The sequence below is a fragment of the Castor canadensis genome, chromosome 8 (genome assembly GCF_047511655.1).
Source record: "Castor canadensis chromosome 8, mCasCan1.hap1v2, whole genome shotgun sequence".
Lineage (NCBI taxonomy): Eukaryota > Metazoa > Chordata > Mammalia > Rodentia > Castoridae > Castor > Castor canadensis.
Window position 1 is genome coordinate 147,782,926 of NC_133393.1, and position 25,589 is coordinate 147,808,514.

Genomic DNA, 25,589 nt, shown 5'->3' on the forward strand with positions numbered 1-25,589 from the left:
GGCTTCTCCGATGAGAGCTGGGGAGAGGGCCAGGGTGGGCAGCAGGATCCAACAGAGGCAATCTTTAACCAGCACCCCAGGTGCAACCATAAAAGCCACTACTCAAGAAGGGGCCTGCATGTTGAGCCACTCCCAGCAGCCAAAGAACCCCCAAAACAATCCACCTGAAAAACACAAGCAAGGTTCATGTGTCCTGGCCAGAGCAAAGCTTCACCGGATGACAAAGGGCACTGGCCAAGGAAAAGCTTTCCTGCCCTTTCCTTCTTCTCCTACCCCATCCCTACCCTACCCCACCAGAATAGCCAAGGCTATGAGGTGGAAGGAATGGGAGGAGAGACTGGGAGTAGGGGGAGAGCCAGGACATCCTAATTATAGCTGCATCTCCCAGCTGAGCTAGGATTAAAACGATCCTCCACGAATGTGCTGGGGTGCAGTGCCGGTCACATGGAAGTACTCATAACGTCCCTAGGGCTGCAGGGGCTGCAGGGGCTGGAGTCCATGGGGACAGACAGTAGAGTCCTGGTTCTGTGTCATCAATATGCAGAACTGCATCCACTAGAGCCAAAGAGGCGTTGACAGGGAACAGAGTGGTAATAGGCCAGTCGTCCTGGCCTGTGTCCTAGGAGCTTCTGAAAACACAACCACCTGGCTCAGACCAGACCACGTGGCCAGGTAAGCGGGCCAGGACTGCTGCGCCACAGCGGCACCCCCAGGACCGGGACAGGCTGGTGCGCCCCCTGCTGGTGATGCAGAGTCGCTGGCCACACTCCCGGCTGGGTCGAGACAGGCTGGGGCGCCCACTGAGCGCCCCCTACTGGCTTAAGGGAGCAATGGTCAGGTCCTGTTGGTCCACCAAGGACCCAGCCTCTGCAACATCACTGCCAAAGCCCGCTATACCTCTGTGGGGTCAAAGCAGACGCCCCTTGTTCCAGTCACTTGATAGCCCTTTCAAGATTTGACGGCCTCCCCTGGAGTCTGCAGATATTATTGTACCTCTCAGTACTCAAGGGGAGGGTTTGAGTCTGCTCATCCATTTCTGAAGAGCTCAATCCTTGAGACAGGCTTAGTGAACATCTGTTGCAATTCGAAAAAGTTCTAGGTAAAAACACTTAGGCCCACTGATTATATTATAAACGATCAACTGTATGGACCAGTAATAGCCTCTCTGAGGATGCTGGCTGCTTCTAGTCCAGGACTCTGCACATAGTAGGTGCTCAGTCATAATGTCTAACATTAATTACATGTAATAGCACTTGCAAGTGTGAGTAACACCATGATTTAAATACTGCAAATTGTGCAAAGTAAGACTGAAAGAGATTATGTACCTAACTAACCGGGTGTCTTGATTTTAGGGGGTTGGGGGAGCAGAGATTCAAACCCTGAACCATGGGCCACTGAAGCCTATTGTAGGTAGGAATATTTCTAGCTGGTCAAATGCACACTCTACTACTGATTACACTCCTCTCTCTCCTTAGGTGACCTGAAGAGGTGCAGGTTCAAAACCAGCAGCCCCCACACCAAAGCTGAGCAGCAGAACCGGCCCCCAGGCAGGGAGAGGATTGAATTTGACAAGAAATTGAGGCCGATCAGAGTGTTCTGACATTCTGAAAGTGGGGAAGAGAGGGACTGAATGCAAAACACCCAGCAGGGATGAATGACATCTTAATCATGAACACGGCAGCAGATGTGACACAAGCCACTCAGATACAGAGACGCTGCTAAGAAGAGAGAGTTCACAACAGGACAGCGGGCGATGTACTCAGGTGAGAACTCCAGGGGCGTTTGTGCTCCCCCAGCTCTGCCTGGAAGCCAAGCAATTCTCCAGCAGCTTTCTCAGGAGGGCTCTGCATGAGGAAGGGGTGGTCACTCTGTCCTGGAGCCTGGGTCATTTGGGATGGCCTTTCTCTCTGCCTTCTCCCCCAATCCCATCAAGGAGAGGTGGTGGGGCTGGTTTGTCTCTGGCCAGGGTGGCAGCCTTTGGATCAGGCACTGATGTCAACAAGGTGGCAGATTGACTTTACCAAAGCTAGGATTCACTGTCCTTGGCAAAGGCCATGTGGTGTGTCCTTCACATGTCCTCACATCTAGCTGGTTGCCACCCCACAGCAACTGCATGAGGTAGGTACTGTTAATATTCCCAATTTATAGATGAGGAAAGTGAGGTTTAGAGAGGGTAAGTGACTTTTCCAATGCCACCAGCTAGGAAGCCCAAAGCTGGGCTGCTGGGCTGTTGTCTTTGTCTGGAACCTTCTGGAACCTTCACCACCACTCTGCCAGAACCATGTGGGAAAGCACCTGTCCCAAAGGGAATGGCAGGGACAATGTAACCAGCAAGTGTTTGAAATTTGGCCCTCTTCCAGCTTAGACATCACCTAGAAAGTGTCTAAGGAATGTCTGGTGTTTGTCCATCATTTTCTAAGTGAGGGTCATGCAAAAATATGAAGAGTGACGGTCCCTGACTACAGGGAGGGTCACTGGGACTCCATGTTTTGTCCAACATTCTCACTCCGTTCTCTGCAAAACTCAGTCCCCTGGAGGGCAGAGCCACCTTTAATATCTTCATCCCATGTTTCAGTGTCTGACACAGAGGTAGTCTCAGCAAACACAGTGGTGGCCTCTATTCAGGGTAAGGGCCAGGTAGGGGTCCAGGCCCTTTCCACAGATGAGTACAGCTCTCACATATCTGTACTTTTCCACCCAAACATGGCTCCCCAGACAAAGCCCAGGCACAGGCAGGGATGTGGTGGCAGCTGCTAGTTCTGTTCAGAGGTCTTGGCTCTTGTCACCTGGTTCTTGGCTGTGTCCCTCAGTGGCAAGGTTGTTGCTTCAGATGTGTTGTGGCTTGTATGTTGAAGGCTTGGTCCCCAGCTAGTGGCACTATTGAGAAGTGAGTGGATCATAAGGGCAGTAGCCTCATCAATGGGTTAACCACTTGGTCAATGGGCTGTCAGGAGATGGAGCCTAGTTGGAGAAAGTAGGTCACTGGAGGTGTGCTTGGAAGGACATATCTTGATCCTGGACCCTCCCTCTTGCCCTCTCTCTGTTTTCTGCTTTCCATGAAGTGAGCAGCATCTCTCTCCCATGCTCTTCTGCCATGATTTTCTGTCTTATCACAGGCCCCAAAGCAATCACACCAGCTGACTGTGGACTGAAACCTCCAAACCCACAACCATAATAAGTCTTTCTTCCTGTTTTTCTCAGGTATTTGTCACAGCAACAGAAAGCTGACTGCCACAGACGGGAGAATTTTAGTGACCTGCTGAGAGGGCACTGTGTCCAGGGAGACAAAGGGGTTCTGAGGAAAGGAAGGGGAGACGAGCCTTCCTGTCTATCCTGGGCCTGAGGTGCTGACTCAGCCCCCACCTGACACCTCCTAAAGACCAGCTCCTGTAGTATGACAATGTCCAATCCCGCACCAGGCTCAGATGGGCCTTTTTGGGCCAGCTGTGGACTGTGGTCTCCTCATTTGTAGCATGTTGTTAGGAAGACCTGCTGTGAGGGCTCTGTGGAATCCATGGGAGGCAGGAGAGCAGAGTGGTTACTGACTTTGGCTTCAGAGCCAATGAGCCCAGGCTCTGAGGTTGACTCTGTCCTCGGTCACCTTTTCCAGCCCAACTTAGGAAGTGCACATGGTCTCTGAGCTTCATCTCAGCATCTGCACAGGGGAAGTGGGGAGCAGGATTGATGTCACAGGTTGTCAGAATGACAGGAGCTGATGTGTGGGCACCACCTGGCCCAGGAAAAGCCCTCAATAGATGACAGCTGCGGTTCTGCTGGCTGTTGTTGTTGTTGTGAGAGACTGCCCAGACCATGGTCTCTGGCACATGACAGACTTGTCTTTGTTGAATGTACATGGTACACTCAGTGATGCCCTTGGAACAGCACCTGGTCCAGAGGAAGCAGAAAGCAGTCAATGAAGCAAAACAGGTGTGCAACACGAAGGAAGAGAGCTGGACCTCTGCCCTAAAAACAGCCCAGGCCATCCCCCTGAGCAGAATTAACCTAAACCTCCTGTCAATGGATCCCAGTCTCCTCTGAGGAAACCTCAGTGCTATCCAAATGCTGTTTGTGCACCCACACTCCTCACCGGGAGATGCACCCCAGAAACTCCTTATTCCATCCAATTGATCTCTGGAACACTCTGGTTCTGCCTCCAGACTTTGCTCTTTCCTCTTCCCCGACTTGGTCCACTCTCCCATCTCCCCATCTCCTGAGACTCATCCTCAGCTACTTTCTCAGAGATTGTTCCCCTACTCCTTAGGGAGTATCCTCCACTGCCAAGGCTGGGGTCAACTCCGCCTGCCTTCTCCACCCATGCTGCTCTGAACATCACACCAGGGACAGCTGTCACCTGCCCCACTGCATCTCCTCATCCCTTCCTGTACACCAAGCCTGCCTTTTCTTTGCTGCCTTCCTGCTGCATGGAGCCACTGAAGACTTGGTTCTATCCAGACAGCCAGGGTGCTTAGCCTGCCTCCTCCTCCTCTGCACTTGAGACTTCCCAAACTCCTCAGCCTACAAAGTCAGAATGCAAACTTCATTCTCCTGACTTTGATCTGGTGCTGTCTCTAGTCCTCCTCCCTAGATATCTGTCTCAGGGATTCTTGTCAGTCCATAGCAGCTGCAGGAAAGGGACCTTCTTGGTAGAAATGCACTTGGAATTCATTGGGCTGGGCTGGGACAGCTGGTCACTCACCAGCTGTGTGAGTGTACCAGCCCGTCACTTCTGTGGCCCCTCTGTCAAATGGGTGTAGTGATACCAGGGCTGCTGAAGGCTTAAATAAATAATATGTATGTCCACAGAGCACCTGGCATACAGAGGTACGTGACTAACCCCATGTCCAACCCACCCTCATCCCTGCACTACACACACACACACACACACACACACCTCAAATTGAAAAACCATTGGAAGTGGACTGAGGGGTGCAGCTCAGTGGTAGAGTGCCTGCTTAGAAGGGAGGAGGGTTTCCTAGGCTCCATCCCCTGCAAGCCACACACACCCAAAAACCTATTAGAAAACAGATATGGGCCTGGAAGTGTGGCTCAAGAAGTAGAGCGCCTGCCTAGCTAGCGTGAAGCCATGATTTCAAATCCCAGTATCACCAAAAAGAAAAGAAAAGGAAAAAACAGATACAGGTAAATGTTGTAACAATTCCAGGAGGAAGGGCTGGCAGAGTGGCTCAAGCGGTAGGAGAGCCTGCCTAGCAGTTCCAGTAGGGCGAAGTTTCTTTTACATCAGCTGTTTGATCGCTGACTGTACAAAGGAAAAATAGTTTGGGAACAAAGGTGGAGGGATTGCTGCTTTGGGTGGGTGGGGGGTGGTCGCTATTTTCTCAGTGTCTGGGAACCTGACCTTCTCCAAACACAGGACTCTGGTCAAGGCTTCTTGGAGAGACCCAGCGCGTGTCCTCCGGGAAGGCAATGGGATGAGGATGGAACTGGAGGGCCCGGTGCGGGGGACCTTTCCAATCGTGCCCAGCCCAGCGGGGGGCGTGCGGACTACAGCTCCCGGCGTGCCCCGCGCCTGGTACCCGCCCGCGGCGCGGCGAGCGGAGGATGCAGACGCCGCGGCGAGCGATGAGGATGGAGGCCGGAGAGGCAGCGCCGCCGGCGGGGGCGGGCGGCCGCACGGCGGGCGGCTGGGGCAAGTGGGTGCGGCTCAACGTGGGGGGCACGGTGTTCCTGACCACCCGGCAGACGCTGTGCCGGGAGCAGAAGTCCTTCCTCAGTCGCCTGTGCCAGGGGGAAGAGCTGCAGTCGGACCGGGTGAGCCCTCGGGCCCGCGGGCGGGCGGGCGGGAGGACGGGGGCGGCGGGGTCCCTGCTCCCCGACGCTGGGCTGCCCGCCTGGCCAGCCCACCAGCCTGGAGGCCCCGGGCTGGCTTCTTTCCGAGGAGCCGGAGGCGGGAAGAACTGGGTGGAGCGGGAGAGGTGCTGAGAGTGAGCGCTGTGCCCATTGCCGTGGCAACGGGACAACGCAGGCCGCAGCCATTTGGAGCGTTGGAACCCTGCCCTGGTTGTGGGACTCCCCTCCTCTGGGGCTGCGGCAAGGGACAGACATGTGGGGCCTTCCCTGCTTCCCAAACAGGAGTCCCGTGCTGAGGAAGGTGGTGTGGCTCTTTCTTCCTGCGCTCCAGGGTGTGGGTGGACGAGGGGTATAGAACCTGGGTGGAAGAGGTCCGGGTGCCTTTGGGAGTTGCACAGACACAGCAGGCACCATTTCTGGGCTCCCACCCGGCTCTGCTGCAAACTAGTAAGCATGACCAGGGGTGGGTCCCTTCCCTGCTCTGGCATAGCCTCCTGCATATAATGCCAGGGACCAGTCCGGAGACTTGCAAAGTCCCTTGGCCCTCATCCCATGACCCTCCAATACTGTGACCTTGGGCAATTCCCATTACCTCCTGATGCCTCCGTCCTCTCGGTAGAGTTGTACTGATGCCTGCCCTGCCTCCCTGCGGGCTGCAAGTGTCCAATCAGAGAGCAGCTCCTTTGGAAATTTAAAAACATCCCCTGAAATGCTGGGAATCTAGTGAATAGTTGGGCTGGCTTCAGGGGAACAGCCTCCAAGAGGGACAGTCTTTGAGCCCTGTGCTGAATTAGGGGTCACTCAGATCTTTTCTCACAACATGCTCACAGTCACCCCTAATTGTGGGGAAGAAGAAAGAGGCTTAGAGAGATCAAATTGTTTGCCAAGGTCACACAGCCCAGAAAAGGCAGAGGCAGTATTTGAACCCAGGTCTATCTGACTCCAGAGGCTTACTTGATATACTGAGGCTTACTTGATGCTGCTCCCTCCCCTCTCCCCTGCAGACCTTTCCTGGGCCCATAGTAGAGATATGGTGTGAGATTGGGCAGAGGGAAGCTATACTTCTCTCACTGCCTGTGGCCCTCTCCTCTGTAGGATGAGACTGGGGCCTACCTCATTGACCGTGACCCCACCTACTTTGGGCCCATCCTGAACTTCCTCAGGCATGGCAAGCTGGTGCTGGACAAGGATATGGCTGAGGAGGGTGAGTTGGTTCAGGGGTCTGGCCTGGGGTCCACGCCCTGGCCCTGCCCTGTGCTCTGCAGCCTGCCCAGGGCCTTTGGGGAGGCTGGAAGCCATTTCTCCCCACTGGCATGGACACCTGCTCTCTCCCATGTTGCTGCCTCTTCCTGTGCCACACACACAGTTGATTTCCCAGGTCTCTATCGTGCTGACAGACCCAGGCATTCACTGGGTGCCGTTGGGGAGGTGACTGAGACACACACAGGATAAAGGAAGCCAGTGAGGCCTGAGGTCTCTGTTTCAGATGGGGCTGCCCATCCTCCCTAGCCTCCTGGGAAGCCAGGTGTGGCTAGACACGCCCTGGACCTGGGCGAGGAAGAGCTGTGTCCTTCTTTCTCTGGGTGATCCGGTATCTCCAATTCACGCAAGGGCTTGCAGTGAGCAAATGGGTGGAGTGGGTGACATCCCCAAATCTGGCAGCCTCTGTAGCACAGTGCTGGTTAGGGGTGGAGGAGGAGCGGAGGAGGAATCTGCTCCCTGGCAGGGCTTCCTGTCCCTTTCCAGGCCTGTGGATGCTCACATAGGGCCTTGCAGAGAGAAAAGCTGTGTCTGAAAGAATGGTCATTTACAGAGCCCCAGCCAGAGGCAGGGACTACAGTTCCTGTTAAATCAACTTTCCTCAGGGCACAGGGTGTGGCTCTGGCCTGCTGACCCAGCCAGGCCAGCTTGGACATGTCATTGTTCTCTGTTTCCACTGGTGTCTACGAAATAGGGTGGTGACCTGAATTCCGGAGCGCATACCTTGGGACTGCAAATGTTGTGAGTCCTGTGCACCTGTACATGCCTGGCACAGCCAGCCATCCCTCCCTACTCTGGGCCATGGTCTCCCTTGCATGACCTCTATGGGGTACAGTGGTCTGGAAGCCATGTGACTCCCCAGAGGACAGGGCTTTAATATCAGAGCTCTACCAAGCCCCAAAGCTTCCCTGGAGCTCTGGGAGCACAGATAGTATGGGTGTGGCAGATCCCACGGGGTGGGAAGGCTGACACTCCAGCTGTGTCACAGCCAATACCTGTTTATAGGTTCTGTCTTCTCAAAATCCTGCTACTCCCAGCACCTGAAGACACCCAGGGCCCTCATCTAGGAGGACCAGGGGCATGAGAAGAGACTTACGAGCTGTGTGACATTGGGAACATTACTTAGCCCCTCTGTGCCTCCATGCCACATCTGTGAAATGGAGTGACACCAGTACTCACCTTGATGAGCTATGGGGAGGATAAAAACAGCTAATACCAGTACTACATGGAGCTTGGTGCCTGGCTGCACGGTATGCAGTTAGATGTCTCTCTCCATCATCTCCACCAGGGCCCAGGGAGCATTCTGTCACTCAAGCAGTGATACTCCCTGACTGCCCGCTCTACAGAGGCTGTGAGTGAGCACCGGGTACAGCAGGGTAGATCGGAAAGGGGCTCTGTCTTCATCAGTTCCGGCTGCTGTAAGGAGCACCACAGATAGCACTGATAAACAGCAGGAACAAATTCCTCACAGTTCAGAGTGTGGGATTCTGAGCTCCATGTGGATCAGCACGGTGGGGCTTTGGGGAGGCCCTTGGCCACCTTTCCCTGTGTGTTCCATGGTAGAGAAAGCAGGAGCCAGCTCGCTGTCAGGCCTTTTGTTAAGGAGGTGCTCATCCAATCTGGACTCTGCCCTTGTGGATCGCCTCCCATGGGCCTCCCCCGATGCCACCATCTTGCCAGTCAGCTTTCTGCATAGGAATCTTGAGGGGACACACATAGTTAATAATAGGCTCTGCCTCCCCCCGGGAGTCCAGTCACCAGGTGAGGAAGAGAAAAAAGGTCCCCTGCCCTGGAGGGTCACTCAGCTTCACTGGATGGGTTTGGCAATGGGGCGACTCAGCCTCTCAGATTAAGTGACAGTGATGCCTGCTTTCTTCATGTCCCAGGACTTCTGACAAGCTGTCAAGTGTGGTAGCTAGAGGTTGCACACATGGGAAATCAGGGCCTTGAGTTTACTCAGCAACTTATAGGCTGTATGACCTTGGACAAGCTGCTTCTCTTTTGGAGCCTCAGTTTCCCGAGGTGTTCAGCACCCACTTCTAGTTCTGAGGGCTAAATGCTATAAAGGCTAGGATGTGACTTTCTAGGATCCAGTTCCAGCTCACCTTCTGTCTCTTAGTGGCCCCAGAGCAGCCCCAGGTTGTGGGCCACTGGGTGGCCCCAGGATGAGACAAAGGACAAAGGGCTGCCTGAGTGGTGGTATCCTAGCCCCTTCCATGGGAGTGTGTGGCCCAAGGAAGGAGGTGTCCCCTCTTGCTTGGTCCCTGAACCCACAAAAGTACAGCTCCCTTTCTCAGAACCTGTGACTAGAGCAGGAGTTGGGTTTGGGGACAAGGAAGAATTGAGTCCAGGGCCAGCATGAGTGATGGGGGCTGCTCTGTCTGCCAGGGGTTCTGGAGGAAGCTGAGTTCTACAACATCGGCCCACTGATCCGCATCATCAAAGACCGGATGGAGGAGAAGGACTATACGGTGACCCAGGTCGGGGAACAGGTTGCTCAGGCCACCAGGGAGAGGAAGGGGGTGCAGAAGGGAGAAAGGAAGCTGGGAGAGGCAGGGGTGGTACCTCAGCACCTGCTGCTGTGTGACCTTGGGCCAGTTCTGCCCCTCTCTGGACCTTGATTTCTTCCTGTGGAATAGAGGTGCTGAAGGGTGTCCACCTAACTACCAGTCTGCAGGAGCAGGTTGAGATTCTCTTTCTACCCTGGGGACAGGACTGGGAGATGGGGATGAGGCATCACCTCCTAGCCCCAGGGCTAGGAAACTGAACTAGGGAAGCTTCATGTCTCTGGAGGGCCTGACTTGATAGGTGGCCCAGAATGTCCCCCAGGCCCTACCCTCCTTCCCTCTCATACAACTCCCCTACTTCCCTGCTGCATTCCAGCTCTGGCTGTGCCATCCTTGAACTGGGTGACCTTGAAAAAGTAACTGAACCTGTCTGAGCCCAGTGAAAAACTCCCACAATGCATAGGGGTCCTGGAAGAAGTAAGATTATGCATGTCGAGCACCTAGCACATAGTAGGTGCTCAGGGCATGGCTCCCTCCCTCCTCTTACTCTGCCATCCTCCTTCCAGGGGTATATCGTTGGGGAGGGTACAGCAGGTGCTCATCCCCCTCTTGGGTGCCCAGTGCTCCCACAGGTGCCCTCCATGTGACCCTTCTGCCCGCAGGTGCCACCCAAGCATGTGTACCGAGTGCTGCAATGCCAGGAGGAGGAGCTCACACAGATGGTCTCCACCATGTCTGATGGCTGGCGCTTCGAGCAGGTGGGCTGGGGACATGGGGGCACTGTTGAGCCCACACTGGGACCCCCTGGCCTCCCTCTTTTCCTGCAGCTCCAGCCTCAGGCCCACCACAGCCCCCACCCAGAGATCTTAAGTTGAGGAAAACAACATGAGGAAAGGCCCCTGGTGTAGGCTGACAGAGAGGGAGATGGGGAGGGACCAGGAATACCCTTGCTGTATGGCAGCCCTGAACAAACTGTCAGGGATGTCCTTACCACAGCGGGTGGTAGGCTGCACCAAAGTGTGAGTGAGTCTCAGGCCCTGAGTGGCAGCTCAGGTGCAAGGAGGCAAGAGCTACAGAGGTGAGTCTGCCCATGTGGAAGCCACACCTCATAACAGTGCTGTGAGCACAGCCTCCAAGCACCCAGGAGGGACATGCCCAGTAACGGCCATTGCCCCTTCAGGCTTCACATGAGTTATCTCTGATGGCCAGAGATACTCTCCAGTGGGAGGCACATAGGCAGTGCTATCTCTCACATACAGCTGATGTCCTACTGCTCAGGTTGCCAGAGGAAAGTGAGCCCAAGGTCAGATTTTCCCTTAAAGCAGGGGGGTCCAGCTAGCCCCATATGTACCAGGCCCACAGCTGCCTTGCACGTGGAAGCTGAGGAAGGGAGAAGGTTGGACCCCCAAGATGGCAGACAGACCAGAGCCAGTCCAGAAGCCAGAGACCAAACTCCCCTCTAGGCCTCTCTACTGCTATGCTTCCAGCCCCGGGCAAGCCATGGCAACTCTCCAGGCCAGGGTTCTCTGGGGTGGGGCTAATGGTACCTCCTTCCCAGAGCCACTATGAAAATCAGAGGGTCATTAGAAAAGTTCCTGGCCCTGGGCGGTGCTTTGCATTGACATTAGTGTCATGCAGTATTAGAAGGACTGTGTTTAAGTCCACAAGACACCAGGGAGGCACAGAGGGACCTCAGGTCTGAGCCCTGCTTCCTCCTGTCTGCAGCAGGCCACTGCCTCTCCAAGCCTTGGCAAGGGTGGGTGTGGGGGGTCGGATATTTTCCTCTACTTGCTGAATCAGAGTCCCTGAGAACTGCTGAATGGGACCTGTCACATGCAAGGACTTTGTTAGCTGGAAGGGGTTGTGGGTATGGTGAGCTCTCCCCTGAGAGCTGGTGAGAGTGTTGGTAAATTGCCGAGAGACAGATCACTGGCCCTCTGGACTCAAATGGCAACCTGTTTTGTCTCTGCTTCTATGAATAAAGGGAATATTCTATAGGGCTCCACCAAGCCAGCCCCATTCTGCACCCTAGTCCTCAGGCTGCTGTAGTCACATCTAGGCTAGGGGAACAGCCTGGCCACGACAGGCCTCCACCTGGCCAGGCCAGCCAAGTCAGGAGAGGTACAGTGGAGAAAGCAGGAGTTGCCTGGGCAGGCCACCAAGATCGGAGCTAAGCTGATTGTGACAGAGGCCAATGACATACCCCCACCCTACCCACATCTCTCTCGCTGTGCTCCACCCTCCAGCTGGTGAACATTGGCTCCTCTTATACATATGGCAGCGAGGACCAAGCAGAGTTCCTGTGTGTGGTGTCCAAGGAGCTCCACAGCTCCCCGCATGGCCTGAGCTCTGAGTCCAGCCGCAAAACCAAGGTGAGCCCCGGCCCCATCTGAAGACAGTGCCCCCACCCCACTGTCCCCCCACCATCCCTACTGCTGCTTCTTCCTCCCTTCTGCTGCACTCTATAACCCCATGGTCACAGCCACTGCCATCCATCCCATGTACCATAGTCCAGTCTGCTTATACCAGTTACCAGGCCCAGGCTGGGAGCAGTGAACCGGGGCTGTCCAAGGGTACAGACAGAGTGGGTTTGATGCCCCTTGAATGGGGACCATGTGGCAGCCACAGGTGTCATGGAATGAGGTAGAGTGCACTGAACTAGGGGATCAGGGCACAGTGACAATGTGTGTGACTTTGGACAAGTCCTGTCCCCTCTTGACACTTTTGCTATGTTTTCTGTGAAGTGAGAGGGGTGGACCATGTGCTCTGTTTAGTCAGGCTTGGAACTCCTGGGCTCCCAAATGGCCAATTTATTCCCCAGGGGCTGGTAACTGTCCCCAGCCAGCATAGGCCAGCACCAGGAAGCCACACCCAGCAGTCCTGTCCTGCCCCAGACCTCCTCCTAGGCACAGTAAACAAGGGCATGGAGAGCCCTAGGGGCTCTGGTCCTGTGTGCCCCCTGTGCCCAAGGGCACAGCTGACAGAGTCACCCTGTGGGGAGGGCTTGGGCAGGGTCCTGGCCCCAGGGCCCCAAGGGCCTTTGGTAGGGCCAGCAAAGCAGACATGACCCAGTCTGTCCTGTGCTTTGGGAACTGAGGAACTCAGGCTTCCTGTCTGTCTGTCTGTCTGCCGCACTGTCTGCTGTAAACCCCCCCACCACAACTCTATACCAATGACTGGCACTGCCTGGTGGGAATGCAGGGCGAGCCTGCTGCTCTGCCTCCCTGTGCCACCACCTGGTCTGGGATGCCACACACTGTTGTTGGCATCCCAGTTCTGGTTGGTGTCTGTCCTGGGACTCTCTTGCTGCCTAGTGTGGATCCATTCTCCCAAAGCAAGGCCTTCCCAGGCACCTCTTGTGGGTCCCTCAGACACCCCCACAGGTTCCTCTTCCACCCTCTCCACAGCCTTGCTTTATAACAGCAGCAAGGCTGGTCCCTGAGCATCTCAGCAGGGCCCCAGCCTCTGCTGGCTTCCCTAAGCCAGCCCTCCTGGGCTTCCCGAGGCTGAAGAAGATGTCCGGCTTCTTTGGCGGTGGCCCTCCCTTCCTCAGGTCCCTCTTTGTCTTGCCTGCCCCCTCTGCCTTGAGGTCGGGGGTCCATGGGAACAGTTGCCCACAGGTCCTGGGCCCCTCGTCAGTGTCTCCACTCTCTCTTCCCTGGGTCTGCCGGCGGGTCCACAGAGCGCGGAGGAGCAGCTGGAGGAGCCACGGCAGCAGGAGGAGGTGGAGGAGGTGGAGGTGGCACAGGTGCAGGTGGAGGCAGATGCCCAGGAGAAAGGTGCAGCCCGCCCCCAGGAGGATGATTGCTGATCACAGCCGGGGCCTCCCGCCCTCTCCCCGCTGGAGCCAGCTGCCAACCTGGGACTGTGGGGCGGGCCACCAGGGTTAGCTCAGCGCCTGGCGCCTCGCCCCATAACCATCCCTCTCTCACTTTCTCTTGCAGCCCTGTCATCTCAGGATCCCGCTAACCTTTTCTCCCTCCCACCACCGCCTCCTCCTCTGCTTCCCGCTGGAGGTCCTGCCTCATCTTCATCCACCTCCTCCTCCTCCTGGATCTCATCTGCACCCTGCCTCTTCCCTCTCTGCCCCTGTCCAGGTCTTCTCTCTGCCTGCTCACACTTCCATCCTGGGGCCACCCTGGTCCCAGCCTCCCGCACCCTCCCCCCAGGCCCCGTGGCCCTGCATCCCCGAGCATCCTGCCTGCCGCCTCCTGTGCCCCTTGCAGCCCTGCCTGCCTCCCTGCCTGGGGAGGAGGAGTGTGGCCACACCTGTTCTGTGCCCACCCACCCTGCTGGGCACCTCTGAGGCTGGCCTGGGTGCAGGCCCCCTCGGCCTGCCCCACCTCCTCATGCGTCCTCCTTGCAGGTCCCTGTCCGCACCCTCTCAGACCTGAGCCTGAGCTTGCTGTGAGGGCTCCTCGGCCCCACGCCCGCCCCCAGAGCTGCCGTCCATGGTTTGTAGCCTGGCAGAGCTGGAGGGAGGGGCGGAAGCAAGGAGGGTGCTTATCTCTTGTCCTTGGACTTGAACCAAACTCTCAGCTGGTTTTCTCCACCCAGCAAAGTTTCTCAGCCTAACTGGGCCTTGGTGTGAGGTCCTGAGATCAGAATGAGTTAGGTGGTGGGGGTTCTTTCCTGCCCACTTGCCTGCTGGTCAGCACCTGAGCCAGGTTGGGAAGCGGAGGAAAGCCTTGGCTTCATCCTGCATGTCCAGGAGCTCATGTGTCACTGCATGTGACACTGGGTCCCCCTACTTCTGTGGGGTGGGGAGGCCAGGCCACGTGTGGATACCCTTAGCTCACAAGTCAGCCAGAGCCAGCTGAGGACTGAAGTGCAGCAGAAAAGCCCTGGCCAAGTGACCACGAACAGCTATTCACTCTTGTCTTCTGTGTGACCTTGGGCAAGTCACTGCCCATCTCTGGGTCACAGAGAATTCTAAAATGGGGACAGATGGCTGCTGACTTCTTTTGCCTGGGTCAGTTGTGACCAGGGGCCTGGCCCCGCCCCGACCACGGTCAGAGTCTTGGCAGAATCTGGCCTCCCCAGGTGCCCACCTCCCAACCCAGGATGGGCATGGGGCTTCCAGTTGGGTTAGTTGGGACACCCTTCCTGCCCCTCCCTGGTTCTGACGCCACCTTCTCTGGGCCTCAGCCCCACTCCCCTCTTTCCAGAAGGGAGCCTGTGACTCACTGGCCTTTCTCTCTCCCTCTCTCCCTGCCTTTTCTCCCTCCTTTCCTTCCTCTCCCTCCCTTTCGCTCCTCTTCACCCTTCTCACTCTTCTCCACCCCTCTCCTGCCTTCTCATCACCTCCTCACCATCCCGCCCCCACCCGGTTTCTGACCCCTTCTCCCCTTCCTCCTGCCCCTTCCCCCTCTTATTTTCTAGCTATTACAAGCCAGAGGCACCCGGATGTGAGCCCCCAGATCACCTCCAGGGACTTGGGTTTCCGATCTGAAATCCTTTACTTTTGTACCACGGGGCAGGCCCCCAGCCTGAGGAGGAAGACACGCTCTGTCCCTTGCCCCTCCTGTCTGCACCCACTGGTCTGGGACTCACCCCTGCCTCCAGAGCCAGGCTGGGGCCCCCCTGGGACCTTACCAGGCCCGAGGTGGGCCCTGGGCCTCCTGGGCAGAGTTGCCTGCCCATGGCCGAAGTGTGGTGCCACTAGCCAGCTGTGTCTCCCAGACCCCTGTGTCCCCTCACTTGGGTCCCCCTGCTGCATGGTGGATGCACTACCTCCCAGCCCAGTCACATCGCCACCTTGAGCCTCACTTTCCTTGTTGGTCCCAGGGGTCTCCCTCAACCTGCCTACCTCACAGGGTTGTTGTGAGGGTGCAGGGAGGAGCAAGGCCATGCCCTTCACCTTCCTTATGGGGAGCCCCCCTAGCCCCCAGGCAAGACACTGTTTGCAAAGGAAGACTCCGACATTGAGGAGGGGGTGATGCTGTGGGATCTGACCTGTCAGAAGGAGGGGGAGCAGACTGACATCACCCTAGTGGCCCAGCCCCACTCCTACCCTATATACTGCCACAGTGCCCGGCCCAGGAGTGGCGGAAATGGCTGGGGAGGACCTCGTGAAAAGGGAAGGGGACACTCTTCTCTGCCAAGAGCAGGGTCCAGGTGTGATGGGGAGTGAGTGAGGCCCTCCTTTGTGACCACCTAGATGGGTGCTCACCTCAACTGCGTCCAACCCCACCATGTAATAAACCTGAAGAAACAGCCCTACCTGGCTGCTTCCCGCTTTCTCTGGGCCACTTTTGGGGACGGGCTAAACTCAATATGGGGTGGATCAACCCAAAAGAATAGGGCTTTTCCTGGAGCCTAGGGCCTCTGCCCAGTTGTCACTTTGCTGTATGTTGGGGGAGAGGTTGGAGCATGTCTGTCCTCGACTCAGTGGCCAGAGGCTGAGGCCACCTCCTCTGCCAAGTGCTCAGAAATGGGGATGGAGAGCTGGACCTGGGCAGACATCCTGTATCCTAGCCTCCAGGAAGCCCCTCCACTTCCTGCCCAACCAACACCTCTTGGTCACCTTCACCCTCCCTGTTGCTGTCCCAGGCCTCCCACTGCACCTTCTCTAAATCTCTAGACTCTCACCTTTTTCCTGTGGGCCTGACCAGAGTTCCCTCTTGCTGAGGGTCCCAGAACCTGGTAGAGATCCCTTAAGGTGGCAGTCCCCCTCCCCCAGACAGGCTTCTTACTGGCTTCAAGGCCCACTCTTGCCCAGCTCCACAGTCTAGAGGATGTCATCACAGCCCCTGAGGATGCTCACTCCTCACAGGTGAGCTCACTTTTTGCTTCTAACTTGGCAAGTCACCTGGAGGCTTATTAAAAGAACTGGTCCTCCTTTCAGGCCGCATTGAAACTGGGTGGGCCCCAGGGATTTATTTAACATCGCTAGAGCTCCCTAGGTGATTCCTACTATGTTCTGCCCCATGTGCAGGGATGGCTGGCTTCGTGGCCTTTTCATGCTCCACCCACAGGGCCAAAAGCCCCCTACTGCCCAGCCACTTTCATAGCTAGACCTTCTGCTCCTCTTCCACCTCATTCACTCCCAGTTAAGCCTCAAGGAAAATTATGTGCACTTGGCCCCTTTCCAGTAAGCTCTTAGCTCCATCACCATTGCTTCAAGGGCCCCAGTGACCCCAGGTGTCTTTGCTAATTTCCTGTCCTAAACAGCCTTCCAGTCTACCCCACTGGCTCGCTCTGTCCAAGTGTCCAGGCTCCATTCTCTCTTCCTGGACAGTTCTAGCCACCTCCTAACCAGCCCTTCCCTCTCAGTTCCCTCCACACACTGGAGCCAGTAGTGACAAAAATGGAATCAATCCACTCCTGTCACTGTTTTGCTATGGAGGGCTTCCATCGCCCTCAAGGTCAAATTGTTCTTACTGGTCCTGAGACTGCCTCTGCCCACCTGCAGCTCCTTCCCACCTGTTGTGACTGGCACCAGCTTGCAAGAGCTGAGGGGACCCCTGTGTGCCACATTCTGGGGCTCTGCCTTTGCCCATGCTGCCCCTTCTTGGAATGACCTTCCCTCCCTTGGTTGCCCTTGAACCCCAACTCAAGGTACATCCTCCAGGCAGCCCTGCCTGACTTCCCAAGCCACGTGCCCCCATGTTGTCCCCCTTCACAGAGTTCAGAAGCCATGTGCTTTTCATCTCCAGTACCAGTGCTACCAGCCGCAGTAGGAGTCTGCACTCAGTGCCGAGGGGGGTGTGTCATGCTGGAGGGGAAGAGCAGACAGCCAGGAGACAGGTCCACAGCAGGCTCTGCTCCCAATCCCAGTGCCCACACGAGGATAGCCCCACCCCACTCTGAGCTTCAGTTTCCTCCCAAGGTTCCTGAAGGAGCCTACCACCCAACCCATCCCCAGCTCTGTCCTGAGCATCCCCAAACCATGGCCTTCCTGGGGTTTCTTCGGGGACCTGAGCAGCTGCCCTGGAGGCTCCAGCTCTCAGTGGGCCCCAGTGCTCTGGAGGTTGCCTCTGGACACCTGGAGAGCAGGCTGAGCAGACAGCAAGGGTCTGGGTCAAGTTCAGGAGATAGTGCTGGACCCACTCAGACACAGGCAGGGCTTGGACACACTTTATTCACAGGGCAGAGAGCTGGCCTCCAGTGAGTGGCTGGGAAGGACCCTGTGACAGGCAGGGTTGGGCAGGGTCTCTGTAGCCAGGACTGCCCCACCCTTTGGCTTATGTGGTAGCTGGCCCACTTGGCCATCTCCAGGGCTCTGAGGGTCCCCTAAGGTTCACTGGGGATTTCCCAGGCTGGGGTTTGCTGTCTGAACCCAGTGCCCTCCAGGCAGCCTCCTCATAGGGATGAGGAGGTCACAGACACTCAAGCAGGGACCTAGAAGCCAGCACCATGACAGCTACAGCCCCATCCTAAATCAGCTGTGGAGGAAAAGGGCTGGATGAACCTCTGGTGGGCCTGGCCCTCAGGGGACCTCTTGGTCACCCGCCAATGGCCCTCCTTCCTGTCACTGGGGCAGATGTCAGGGAGCAGGCTGGGAACAGGATGCCGCTTCCTGCCCCCACAGGGCCTCTGGCCCCCCAGAATACTTGTTCCCCTGCCCAGTGGGGCCTGAGACTCCCTGGCCAGGAAGTGGGCAGCTCTGCAGGGACAGCTCCTCAGGTCAGCACTTGCTGGATCCAGCCGATCACACCTGTGATGCGAGTGTAGACACCAAAGTAGTTGGGCCTCCCACAGCCCAAGCCCCAGCTGACCAGCCCTGCCAGGAACCAGCGGCCACTGGGTTCCTTGCAAACCAGCGGGCCTCCAGAGTCACCCTGAGGAGTGGAGAGACAGCTGTGTCAGGGCAAGAGTGCCCCCTTCTTGGAGGGGATATTGGGTTCTAGTCCTGACTGTTGGAAACTTGCTAGGTGACAGCAAAAAGTCACATCCCTTCTGCTTCCCCTGGACCTAATAAATGGAGAGTCCAAACCAGCCCTGACTGGCCTTCAGCAGGTTCTGGCCCTGGGAAACTGTGGAGGTGTGTCCTGCCATCCCCAGGTGTGCTCTGTACTCTGGGGCCCCAGGCTCAGTGCCCCCACAGCAAGGAGCAGAACTGAATGTGAGTCTGAGACCTCCCATCCCAGAGCCTGCCCCACTCCAGGCCTCTGCTGTCCTGGGCAAGGCACCCCAGCCTCTTAGGCCTTGGTCACCTTGTTCTCCTCATTCTAACATGGAGCGGCCACCTTGCCTGGAGGCTGTGAGGCCTCAGCCATTGGCATGAACAAAGGGCCATTCCTGGCCCAGACATCACCCTCTCCCTGCTCTCCCCCAGGACACACTGAAGTCACCTGGCAGGCGTCCTTCTTGCCCTTGTGGTAGCCGGCACATAGCATGCGTGGGGTAACCTGGTAACGATAGGCCTCACTGCACAGATCCTGTGGGATGAGCTGTACGTCCACCTTCTGCAGAACATTGCTGGTGGGGCCTGCGTGGAGGGAAAGTGGATGTGAGGTCTGAGACGCCCAGCGTTTTCCACTCTTCCACAATTCTTGCATCTGAGGGGCCCCTTCATCTCCTGCTCAGCCCATCTTCCGCCCTGTCCCTCTGCCTCACTCTCACTATTCTGGCTTCCCCTCCCCTGGAGCTTGTGGTGACAGAGCCTGTGAGGACTAACATCTTCCTCCAGCTTCTCCTGAGCCTGAGCTTCACTTCCTCCAAATCCAGATGTTGTGTGGTCTGACCCACGCGTGCCCCCAGCCCCCCACCCACTGCCAGTCATGCTCACCGCCCTCGCGCAGCGCGCCCCAGCCTGTGATCCAACAGTGCAGGCCTGGCTCGAAGAAGTGGGAGCGTGCAGGCAGGCAGACGGGGCGCACCGTAGTGGAGCGCACTACTGGGTGATCCAACTGCAACAGCGCCACGTCGTAGTCATGGCTGTCCTCCTCGTGGTACGGATGAAGGAGCAGGCGACTCACCTTGAAGGACACCTCACCTGGCCAGCGAGAGTTCTGCCACACCTTGCCCAGGAACACGGTCCACAGCGCTGGGGAGGCCATGCTGGGGGTCCCAAAAGGATAGGAGGTCACAGTTCAGTGGCTGCCTGTCCCATCTGGGGACCTTTCTGACAACCAGCTTTCCTGCCCACCAGGACACCAACCCTTCCCTTCTTCCTGCAAGGCGGTGGCTGCTGTGCAGTGCCCAGTGCTCCCTGCGCTTGCCTGCCTGGGCTCCAACCCCAGCTTCATCCCCCTCTAGATGAGTGTGGGCCTCTCTGGGCCTCAGTCCCCTCAGCTGTGAAACAGGAATAGTATTTTCTACTTATATGTTCTTAGGAGACTGATCAAACTGTGGCTTTAGTGAAATTAGCACAGTGCCAGGAACCAGGCAACTGTCTCTCCTTTTCTGTGTGCCCACTGTACTTGGGCTGCAACTTTGGGATCACCAGTCCTCATGGGAAGGGGTGAGCTGAATGCCAGAAATCAGGGGCAAACCTGGGTCTCCTTCACCTTGAGGAAAGTGGGGAGCCAGGATTGGGGCTAAAGAGAGCAAGTAGTCAGAGCACCCCTGGAGAAGGCAAATAGGTATCCACAGAGGATACAAAAGAGAGCTGGCCTCTGCAGTGGGAGGAGCCTGGGGGGATCTGGAGCCCAGCTCTGGCTGGGGGCAGAGGAGGTTCAGCCCCTAGGGAGGCCAGATGAGATGTCCTCTGGGGTTTCCCTGGCCACACCAAATTATGTTTCCCTGGCTCACAGCTCAAATTACGGTGGGGAGTGTGGTGGCTTATGACCAGCTTGGGCAGTTCTGTCCTCAACTGTGTCCCAGTGTCCAGCACAGCCCTGGGCACATCATAGGAGCATAACAACTGTTTGAATGAATAAACAGGTAAACGAGTGAGTGAATGAATCACAGACTCAACTTAAAGCCAGACACTAAAGGAGAGCACAGAGGGGTTCGGTGACACACCCAGTCAGGGTGGAGCCAGATCGGATCCCACATGCCACAGAAGCCAGTGTGGGGCTCTTCCCCATCCTTCCCTCCATCCACAGAGAGCTCATACACCACACCTCCCCCATGTTGCCCACTCACCTGTCCTCCTGGAAGCAGTGGGCCGCTGTGATCACCCAGCGGTCAGCGATGAGGGCCCCTCCACAGATGTGTCGACCCCGAATCTGGAGACTGGCCTGCCAAGGCCACTCACCCTCAGAGGACACTGCTCCACCCACAATGCGGCTGGAGGGGCCCTGGAGGCCACAGTCTGGGAGAGAGGGAGGGTCAGGGGTGGACAGGGGAGGAGAAGAGGGGGGAAAGGCCAATGAGAAATAGAGGACAGAGGAAGAACAAAGCAGAGAGATGGAGAGGGATGAGAAAAACGAAGGAGAGACAGGTTCAAGATAGACAACAGAGGTCAGGGACAGAGAGACAAGCAACACTTTGTGAGACTCCCTTCCAGCTTCCCCAGGGGGACTCTCCCCTCCCTGCTAGCCCCTCATCCCAGTGCTGGCAGAACAGGCTCACCGCAGTGGAGCTCGTCCGAGCCGTCCCTGCAGTCAGGCTGCCCATCACACTGTGGGTTGGGCCTCTTCACACAGCTGCGGTCCTCACACTGGAAGGTGAATGTCCCACAAGGCACTCCTGGGATGGAGAGGTGGGGGCAGGCCGCCAAAGGTGTGTCTCTGAGCCCCAAGGGACCCTTCCAAAGTGAGGCACCAGGAGACTAGGGAGGGATCTTTGATCACACTGAGGGGTCACCGGAGTCTCCTCCGGGCTCTCCTGTGCCATGTCCCCCTGACCCACCCCACACTCAGACTGGTCTATGAGAACAAGGCTATGTCTCCTCTTTAAGATTGGAATTCTGAACACAAGGTCATGCTTCCCTGTCCTGTGTGGCCCCTGAAGTCAGAGTTGGACTTCCACCATCAGACTAGGGCCCCAAGAATAGAGCTCTGCCTCCCCTACAGATGAGGGCTCTCAGTCCATAGTCCTCCAGCTCCAGCCAACTGGTCACGCACCTGCCCCTCCCGCTGTTTTCCTTAATACATGTCCCAGCATCACTTGCCCTGTGCCTGGTCTCCACACCCCCCCACCTGCCTCCTCCAGGAAGCTTCCCATACCTCCAGTCTTCCCACACAACTAGACATGGTGTCCTGAAGGCTTTGGTCATAAGAGTCACTCATCAAGTCCTCCTATGAACAGATAACCCCTGGGGCAGAGAACACTCCATGGTGTCTTTTAATCCCACCTCCTCACCCCACCTTATCTATCACTGGGTATTCTACCAGTGTAGGTTGGTGGTCTGGTTGAATGGATGACTGGAAGGATAGTTAAAACAGTGGACATACAGAAGACAGGGAAGACCAACAACTCAGTGGATTGATGGTCCAGTTGGGAGATTGACAAACAGAAGGATAGACAAATAAGGGGACATAAGGACCAATGGACAAACAGTTAGTTGGCTAGGGAGATCAGTGGATGGATGGATGGATGGATGGATGGATGGATGGATGGATGGATGGATGGATGGATGGATGGATGGTTGGATGAGTAGCTCAATAGTAAACTGGCTGAATAGATGGATGGAACAATGGGCTTCCAGATTGATAGTTGGGAACATCAATAAATGAGATTGGCAGTTTGGTGGATAGGGAGAAAAACAATTGTATAGTCAGTAGATGGATGGATGAGTGAATCAGTGGTTACATGAAGCAGTGGACAGACAGGGTGCTTTAGGAGACCAGAAGATGGAAAGATGGATGGATGGATGGATGGATGGATAGGTGGATATGTGAATTGGTGAGTGGGTGTGATGTAGGAGTTAGGTAGAGAGTTAGGGAATCTGATGACTGAAAACAATAGCTTGGAAATTGATAAAATAATCACATCCTGTCCCACTGATGTTAACAGAATGACTTGGGACATACAGTAGTCTTTCTGACCCACAGCCCATGGAAAATGGCAGCCTTGGTCTGACCATGCAAAGCCAAGAACTCCCCAGCTTGATATTTGGGAGGAGCTGATGATATGTAGTCCAGTCTTTAGAAGCTAATGACACATTAACCCTGTTCTCCCGGACTGACCACCCCATGTTCACAGACCCTAATGCAAGCTTGAGGTCTTGGGCCCCCCCATGCAGGACTCCCTGAGCCTGCCCACCCTCCTGGATGATGGATAAATAGGTGGATGGATGGATGGGTAGATAGATGAGTGGATGGATGGACATGCTGACATAAGCACAGAGGGTTGATGGGTATGTGGACAAGAGGGCAGAACCCTGTGCTGAAGAGAGCTGTGGAACCTGGCTGCCTGCCACTCCAGATCCCTGGCTGCAGGACCCATCTACCTTCTTGGCACTGCTCTTCATCACTGCTGTTGAGACAGTCAGACTGCCGGTCACAGACTCTGGACAGCGAGATGCACGTGCTGTCTTCTTGGCACTGGAATGTGGCTCTGCAGACTGTGGGGAACAGAGAGGGGCAGGTGGGAGGAAGCCAGAGGGCAGGCTGGGACTTTGAGATGCCAGTGGAAGGTGTGCTGCATTGCACATTGTCGATCACAAATCTTTTCTCAGCTACTGTATCCCCAAGGCTCACAGCAAGCCAGTGTGATACCCTGTTTCATTCATGAAAACAGTCGCCTGGCTGAGCTAGACCTGGAAGCTAGATGTTCAGTCCAAGTAAGAAGCACTTTCCCCAGCACCAAGGTGGGTCCCCCCAGAAGGGTGCACATCTCTCTCCTCTGGCTTTCTCTCACAGATTAAAAACTGACAGGAAAGAAGAGGGGACATCTCTTGCCTGGCCACTTAGATGGTATTTCTAAGGACCAGATGCCAAGATTTGGGGGAAAGGTGTCGTTCCAAGAGAGTCCTGGCTCAGGGTGACCACCAGGACTCTGGACCTTTTCTTACAGGGCTGGGCAGAAAGAGTTGGCGGCTCCCAGGCTGAGCCCCTGGCGTGGAGGAGTGTGGACCCCACACAAAGAAGGAAAATAAAGGAGTCTTGCCTTGGCCATCTGAAATCTGACAGTCCCTGCCTGACAGCCATTCCCTAGCTGGTCCTGCCCTCACCCTCTCTGTTTCTCTTTGGAAGACTGGCCAGGACAGATGGGTGGGGCATTGGCCAGGTGGGGAGAAGCCCTGCGTGGAAGGTCCCAGCCTGTCCCTGCCACTAGTCCCTGGGGAGGCTGCTTCCCCACTCTACCTCCATCTGACCATCCAAGCACAGTGAGAGCTCCCCGCTCCCTGGGTGTTCATAAAGGGTTTCAATGCTGGGAAGTGAGGAGAGAGGAGGGAGAGGGGTAGGTGGGCGGGAGGGCTGCTCACCGCAGTTTCTCTCATCCAGGCCATTGGGACAGTCCTTGATCCCATCACAGGCTGGGACACACAGTCCATTCACAGAGCAGAGGAACTCTCCAGGACAGGCTGGGGACCCACAGGAAGCCATGGAAACAGGGAAGACACCCTTAGGACATGCACCATCATGAAACACTCAGATGTGTGTGCCCCTGTGTCCTCACATATGTGTGAACAGGTGTCAGACCCCTGCTTCTGGGCATCTGTGTACACAGTTCATGCACACAACACACATGTGGGTATGTATGTATGAGTGTGTATTCAAGCACACGTAACTGCCTGCACATGGCATGCACAAAGCTCACACTTGCACATGCATGCACACATAACACAGTCACTCCCATTCAGCCTCATAGCAGCTGCCCACATCCAGAGATGGCAAAGGGGTTAGGGAGAAGCTGCAGGGGTTTGGGGACATGGCTATAGTCCGCCTGCCGTACTCACGGTCTGATTGGTTGTACAAGCTGTAATGCACCTGCACGCCGGGCCCCGTGAGGGAGGTCTGGGATGTGAAATTGATGGTGATGGCCGCCGTGGTCACCACAGAGATTCTCTCAGCATAGGGCTGCAGGGTGCGCAAGCCACACAGCCTAGGGGTGACCAGGGATGACTCAGGGACAGGGGCAGATTTCCTAGTCTAAGGGAAGTCACAGCCTGAGTCCCAGTGCACAGATAGGCCAAGGACAGGGCATTCAGAAGGAATGGGGAGCAGTGCCCCCACCCCGACTCCCTCTAGCTTAATTTCTCCTTTAGGTGACTGCTCCACCCCCAGCCACCTCTGGAAAGCAACCTGGCTTTGTCACTCCCCTGCTCAAAAACCTTCAGTCGCTCCCAATAGTCTGGGGGATAAATTGAAAATCTAGATTCCAGCCTCCACCCCACCCCCCAATCCCATTACCTCTAAGCTGTGAGATGGTAGCAAGTCAGGGACCATTTTTAGGGCTCATTGTCCTTTCTTATTTTATAGGAAAGTTATCATTTCTGTCCATCTTGGATCTGGCAAAAAGCTTCCATGTGTCAGCAGAGACAAGAGATTTTGACAGGCCCACTATCTATAGACAGGAAGGCCATCCCTGTGCTGTGTCCAGTGAGGGGCAGCACTGCTCCCCATCCAAGCACAGGCTGGCCTGGGCAGCCGGCCCCTCAGCCCTGTGGGCTCCCAGGAACCAGTACTGTCTGGGCTCGATGCAGAACTAGTCCTTCCCCTAAGACCTGTGCAGTGGTCATGTCGCTAGGCATGGCCAGCCCTGGGAGCCCCTCGTATCCCAGAAGACACTCTATGTCAAGCAGGAAGGTAGGACAGCCACCATGTGGACATAGAGCCTTCCCCAGAGGACAGGCCAGAGCCCTTCCATCTCAGGATGGGAGGCAGGGCATCTGGGCACACCTCAACTCACAGAGCAGGTGGCATGCTTTCAGAGTGGTGTGTCCACCCCCTGAGTGCTTGGACCCTCCCCACAGAGCAGCTGGACGGCCCTTCTATCCCAAGTGGGACTCCTTCATAGGACAAAAGGGGACAGCTCCATCAGCTCACAGGGATGCCCCCACCAGGGAAGGGAGCCCTATATATATCTAGATAGATAGATAGATAGATAGATAGATAGATAGATAGATATATCTATATATACAGCTGAATTTATGAATTAGGCACAGTAGCACAGTAACAGACTGATAGCAACAACTAATAACAAAATAGAGTCATTGTAGCGATATACTGTAAT

The 25,589-nt window shown here is 56.1% G+C and overlaps 2 protein-coding genes across 12 annotated transcripts in view; one reads left to right on the forward strand and one right to left on the reverse strand.

The window, feature by feature from the left end:
* Positions 1–5,420: 5,420 nt before the first annotated feature.
* On the forward strand, positions 5,421–15,797 carry Kctd17 (potassium channel tetramerization domain containing 17). 7 transcript variants are annotated; one of them, XM_074084424.1, is made up of 9 exons: positions 5,552–5,769; positions 6,904–7,012; positions 9,457–9,548; positions 10,238–10,333; positions 11,822–11,947; positions 13,258–13,354; positions 13,520–13,591; positions 13,942–14,029; positions 14,958–15,160. In XM_074084424.1, exons 1-9 carry the CDS (start codon positions 5,560–5,562, stop codon positions 15,025–15,027), a joined length of 960 nt encoding a protein of 319 aa, XP_073940525.1. In that variant the 5' UTR covers positions 5,552–5,559; the 3' UTR covers positions 15,028–15,160. The 7 variants fall into 7 exon arrangements, with proteins under 7 accessions (XP_073940520.1, XP_073940525.1, XP_073940521.1 ...); XM_074084420.1 differs by lacking the exon at positions 13,942–14,029 and having other exon boundaries at positions 5,553–5,769; positions 13,520–13,672; positions 14,958–15,797; XM_020152462.2 differs by lacking the exon at positions 13,520–13,591 and having other exon boundaries at positions 5,553–5,769.
* A 1,841-nt stretch (positions 15,798–17,638) lies between these two features.
* Tmprss6 (transmembrane serine protease 6) overlaps positions 17,639–25,589 on the reverse strand; it is a 33,398-nt gene continuing 25,447 nt past the window's right edge. For 3 of the 5 annotated variants that reach the window (XM_074084414.1, XM_074084413.1, XM_074084417.1), the window contains 9 exons: positions 24,313–24,458; positions 23,838–23,937; positions 23,425–23,486; positions 22,861–22,974; positions 21,039–21,155; positions 20,610–20,778; positions 19,309–19,580; positions 18,872–19,008; positions 17,639–18,358 (listed from right to left, as the gene is read on the reverse strand). In XM_074084414.1, the coding sequence (XP_073940515.1) occupies positions 18,200–18,358; positions 18,872–19,008; positions 19,309–19,580; positions 20,610–20,778; positions 21,039–21,155; positions 22,861–22,974; positions 23,425–23,486; positions 23,838–23,937; positions 24,313–24,458 (1,276 nt within the window). In that variant the 3' untranslated portion in view covers positions 17,639–18,199. The remainder of the gene's footprint in view (positions 18,359–18,871; positions 19,009–19,308; positions 19,581–20,609; positions 20,779–21,038; positions 21,156–22,860; positions 22,975–23,424; positions 23,487–23,837; positions 23,938–24,312; positions 24,459–25,589) is intronic. The other 2 variants (XM_074084416.1, XM_074084418.1) reach the window with 1 other exon arrangement.